Raw genomic sequence first — 5,519 nt, forward strand, 5'->3', positions numbered from 1 at the left:
TCAATGTAAATTCCACATTTATTCATGCTCCTCAATTAAAAAAGATAAATGGCATTCTCTCAGTGTTAGATATAGGGTTGTTTGAAGATGCTGTGAATGTAAGGAGAGACTTCTCTTTTGCAGGTTATTTGGAAAACCTACATTGACCCTGAAGTTGAGCAAGAAGAGTATGAGAAAATGAGCAACACTTACTGCAGATTACTTTGGTGGACATGGCGTGTTAAGGTATGTACAGTCACCCAGAATGCAGAATCGGTCTCGAATCTGGTCCACAGTGGAGAGAAAGCCTCGACTGCTTCGGTTGTCTGGCTTTTTCAAATCAACGGTCACCCTAAGTTCAGTCCCGTGCCTGTGCCATGAAGGGGGAAAGATGTTTCTACGTTACGTAGAATGAGTTGATCTTCTATGCAAGTATTAATACATTGCTTTCCCCTGCTGTGTTTCTTGGGTATTGCACGGTATTTTCATTGGTCGTGAATAAATGCGGTTGAAGAGTTTTTACTATTACTGACTTCAGGTATTTTTTGTTTGAAAAAAAAACAGGAAAACACCATACAGGAATTAATTTCATTTTATTAGTCTCTGAATTTCCAGTATTTGAAAGGAAAAAATAATAGGGTAAGTGCAGTAGTATGCAGCCATTAACAACAGAAGCAGCATTAGCAAGCTTCTCAATATTGTTTTGTGATATTTCATGGGGAAAAACATTGAGCCTAAGATTTCTCATCTGTAACTTCTCAGGGGCTGGAGGCAGAAGGAACGTGATGCTCTTAGTAAGGTGCCTGAGAATCACAGCTTACGGTTAATGTCTTCTGGTCGCACAGGATGAGGTAGAGGTATAATTGCTTTCTTCTCCATATATCTGGAAAGAGCTTTTCTCATATCTGTGCAAAAGAGAAAAAATGCTATTATAATAAGACAGTCATGGCACAAAGCCATGTTACATGAATGGTCTGTTACAATAAGATAATTTTTAATCAAGAAGATTTCTGGAATCCTAGAATACCTCAAGTTGGAAGGGACCCATAAGGATCATTGAGTCCAACTCCCCGCTCCTCACAGGACTACTTAAAACTAAACTGTGTGACAAAGAGCATCATCCGGATGCTCCCCGAACTCGGATGGGGCTTGGCGCCGTGACCGCTACACTGGGGACCCCGTTCCAGTGACTGACCACCCTCTCAGTGGACCTTTTCCTAATGTCTGACGTGAACTTCCCCTGACGCAGCTTCATTCTGTTCCCTCGTGTCCTATTGTCGGTCACCGCAGAGAGGAGATCAGCGCCTCCCCTGCTGCTGCCCCGCCTTGAGCAAGTTGTAGACTGTGATGAGGTCGCCCTTGCCCTTCTCTTCTCCAAGATGAGCAAACTGAGTGACCTCATCCACGCCCTGTACGTCTCGTGTTCAAGACCTTTCACCATCTCGGTCACCCTCCTCTGGACACGCTCTAATAGTTTGATGTCCTTAGTGTTGTTCAGCAGCAATGTTATCAATTGTGCTATAACACTGTGTGAAACTCAACTGATGGAAATGGCAGGCTAAAGGGACAAACATATGATTTAAGGCATCCACAGCACTGATAGATGTCTGTCCGTAGCCCCTGTATTTTGTATTACTCCTGCATATCAAATGAACTGCATATAAAAGATACGCAGCATGGCCACATAACCCTTTAGGGATGATATTTGAAGGAAAGAACATCTAGAAAGAGGAAGTGGCTGGTATTTCAGTTTTGTTAACAGAATTAACATACTTCAATCTCCATGTTCCTTCCTCCTTAAATTGAAAATGCCACCCAATTCTCTGCCACTGTTGACTGCTCACGCTGGTAAATTTGTAGCTAGACATCTGAGCAAAACAAAGGTTTGAGTCCCTGTTAGGGGAAGAAAGGAGGAAAGCACTGCTGTCTCTTCCCCCGATAACATTTGCAAAAGGCTCAGCCACTGGGTGTGAGTGTTCCTTGGAAAGAAAAATTAGAAAAAAACTGCATTTTTATTTTCATCTTACCTACAGGATAAATGTCTTACTACTTAGTAATTTATTCTTGGTTTGTAGTTTATTTTGCCACGGACAGTACAAAATGTGTAAACTACAAGATCGTATTTTGTAACCAATGTAATCTTCTGTAGGAAAAGCTATCTAAAAGAGTATAAAAAATCCCATTCGTCAACAACTATCTGAACTTGTTTCATTTAAAAAAACAAACAAACAAACAAACAAAAAACGAACAAACCAACCCAGCAACCCTCAACATGAGGTCCCAAGGTCCATTCCACTTGGGGCAGAATGAAGTACTTACCGTAAGCATCTTCATCCGGCTCTCCGCCGCTAGCAGACTGGTACTCTAATATTGTCTGGTACACACTGTAGCCTGGTTGCTGATACGTATTTACCGCAACCTGATTTGATACTCTCACAAAGAAATTGACAAAAAACCCACCCTTTCTTGGAAAAAATACACAGTGAGGAATAGCAGATGAATGTATTTCTAAATAATAACCCATAGCTTGTAATCACACCAAGAGCAGGTCTGACAATGTGGTACGCTAATCAAATGCCTTTCACACCATAGTAATGGATGCGCTCCTTTCCCAAGCGGCAAATCCAGTATAAGCACAAATAGAATTTTATTTTTGTAACATGACCGCTCTTCTACACCAGCTAGTGGGTTCAGAATTATCAAGAGAAAGAACAGGACAAGCTAAATGGACACGCAAGCCTCATCTCCATAAGAAATTATTTGAAAAAAAAAAAAAATCCACATTTTAAGCTGTGTTGGCTTAGATACTGCCTCTTTCAAAGTGCATGGCAGGGGAAGTGGTGGAATCGGTCGCAAAATTCAGTTGTCTAATGGGAGACAGCCCTTTGCCTCCCAAGGCAAATTTTTCAGAACGTTGTACTATTGTCCAATTTTACCAACTATGGTGGGGTTTCCCTGCGAACATGAGTTGAGGACATTTCCCTGTGGGTTCATTTGACACTAAATTAAAGTTTCGGAAGGTACAAGCAACCAAGCATGAGGTGGAAAGTAAGCTAAGATACTGTCTGCCATACAAAATTTGTTCAAGATTGTGCCTGCTGGAATCACACAAACCCTGTGATTACCCAACAACCCCGACGTTTTGCGAAGCTCTTTTTCTGTCAAGAAAATGACCTTTTACACAGTGCCTCTATTGGAATGCACGTTCCTTCCTACTCATTCTGGCAAGTTAGCTTTCATGGAAATGCTAAGATCTTAAATGGCCAAGCAACGTTCATAATTCTTCTCTCACTACAAGGAATTTCAGCAAATCAGAACACCGCCTAAAGCAAAATTCTGGGTCTGTTTCAAATCAAATATCTAAGCCAGGGACAGGTGTCTGTAGAAAGATTAATTTGAAAGAGGAATTTAAAGATAAGGATAGTACTCACTTTTCTGAAATTTCTTCCAGTAGTTCCATCCATTTCGCAGCCAAACCCAGCCGTCAAAATTCTGGTGCAACAGAGCGAGCGGTAACGTGTCTGTGCAGTTCTTCCCTAGCTGCAGAGCCTGCCATTTTACCAGTTACTGTGAACGTACAGACCATCAATGCAGTAGCAAGCTTGGAGTAATGCACCACCCAGAGCTATACATCTTTACAAAAGAACCAAGCAGCGTATAAATGAACATTGCAATGATTGCAAACGAACATTGCAATGATTGCGGTGAAGGCTCAAACGGGGATGTCTACGTTATCACTCAGCGATTCAGCAACCGCCAGAAGTGTCATTTTGCTCAAGTATTACAGTAGTTTCTTGACTAGTGTAAAAATAAAATTTTTTTTGCAAATTCATCCTTTGAGGCGTGACTTCCAAATGCAAATTTTAAGCAATCTTTATGAGTCTTTAACTGAATGGAATTCAGGATCTGGCAAAAATAATGGAGAAACAAAGGGCTAGAAGCCCAAAACTAACTTGCTGTCCTGGCAACTGTTGGAGACTTTTGGTGACTATGGGGGAATAGAGCTTGGGAAGCTTTGCCAGTCGGGCAATAGAAACCTAAGGCCCCGCAAACACGGTATTTTTAAGAAAAAAAAAGGGGGGGAGGAGAACTTGTTTTGGGGAGCTTCTTTACAGTTCCTCTCCTTTCTACACAGAATGAAACCAGTGTTAGTTCACTAACGAATATTCACGCTTCTGCACGGTACTCTTATAAACATCGCAGTCACTGCTACTATGCAACTGATGTGGTGAGTATAGAGAAACCTTCTGTACAGTAAATGCTTTAAGCTTTCTGATGTTCAATACTTTATTTCCCAGTTCCCTGCAAAGACCCTTATTCTGCCCACCCCCCCGTGCCCAAAAAGAGGGTAAAACAACACAGAAAGAATAAACAAACCGAGTTCTACTTGGAATGATTTCTGAGAAACACAGATATTCCACAGCACATAAGCAACTGACATCCAGACACAGAGCTTTCCTTTACAGGACAATGCAAAAACCAAGCCCGGCATTTTTACTTACTGACGACTGACTTTGTGTGAGATCAGAGCTGAGCACAAGGATTTAATTCCAGGATTGCAGAAATGCTTTTACACGTACATTCACCCGTATGAAACCTGGGTGGACGTTACCGCACTCAAGAGTCCTTGCTGCGCTAGGAACATCAAACTGAAAACTAATGCTACGAGTCCTACATAGTACCCGTAGACTTTTATGGAATGGGAAGATGCTATGTGACATTCCTCTTCCTTGTTTGGTATTTGGAAAATGTGAAGAGTAAGAAAAGCTCCTGCATTATAATCCCCCAAATATGCAACACAGTAAGACAGTAATGCTGGAAAACTTGGCACCGTGGAGTCACACCACAGTCACCATAACCCACTGGCTCCCTGCCGGGCGCCTCAGCAACAATGAAATGCTCGGGCCAGCAGGCTGGGTACTACAGTAGAAGAGTATCCCATACTGCGGCGCTGGGTTAAGGAGCACACTGTCACCGCCAGGACTGTTGCCTCCAGGACTGTCAGCACCTGCACTAGGCCCCACACCTCCTTTGCAGTGACCAGCAGCAGCGGGAAGGATACGGTCTCCACCAGCGGGTCCAGGTTGCTGTGGAGGAGAGTGGTGCTCATCATGGGCCCAGGGTGAGGGGGAGTCCCTTGCATGCACCTGTGGGCCAGGCATTGCAGAGGGTGAGTATGGGGTTTGGGGGCATGAAGAAGAGCAGAGGGAAAGGCGGATGGGTGCTCACATGTTGTTGAAGCAAAATATGTCATCGCAGCTGAAGGTGTGGAGTGTTGTCATGCTGCTCCTGGTGCTGCCGCCACCCCAGAATCACTCCCACCACCCAAGGGTTCCTTCTGCCATGCAGAGGTGGCAGCAGAGTGCCCTGGTCCCACCCTCGCTAGGCCACATGCCCCCGTGGGCCATACCGGGCAGAAGTGGCAGAGGGGCTGTGGCTGGCCGCAGGCGCTGAGAGCGGCAGGGGGGTGGCTGGAAAGACTGGGCCTGCCTGTGGTGGAGGAGCAGTGGGGATGGGCCAGTGGGGATGCGGTGCCAGGA

General features: G+C 44.2%; 1 protein-coding gene across 1 annotated transcript; it reads right to left on the reverse strand.

Moving 5' to 3' along the window:
• Positions 1 to 800: 800 nt before the first annotated feature.
• On the reverse strand, positions 801 to 5,261 carry LOC309405963 (N-alpha-acetyltransferase 20-like; the record flags this gene model as incomplete). Its single annotated transcript, XM_082000944.1, is given in 8 exon segments — positions 801 to 884; positions 2,299 to 2,444; positions 3,411 to 3,463; positions 3,467 to 3,546; positions 4,833 to 4,899; positions 4,905 to 4,922; positions 5,042 to 5,066; positions 5,209 to 5,261. Coding segments are annotated over 8 exon segments (526 nt in total), but the record flags the coding sequence as incomplete, so codon positions are not given.
• Between the last annotated feature and the right edge of the window lie 258 nt (positions 5,262 to 5,519).

The sequence above is a fragment of the Phaethon aethereus genome (genome assembly GCF_964289735.1).
Source record: "Phaethon aethereus genome assembly, chromosome: 5".
Classification (NCBI taxonomy): Eukaryota; Metazoa; Chordata; class Aves; order Phaethontiformes; family Phaethontidae; genus Phaethon; species Phaethon aethereus.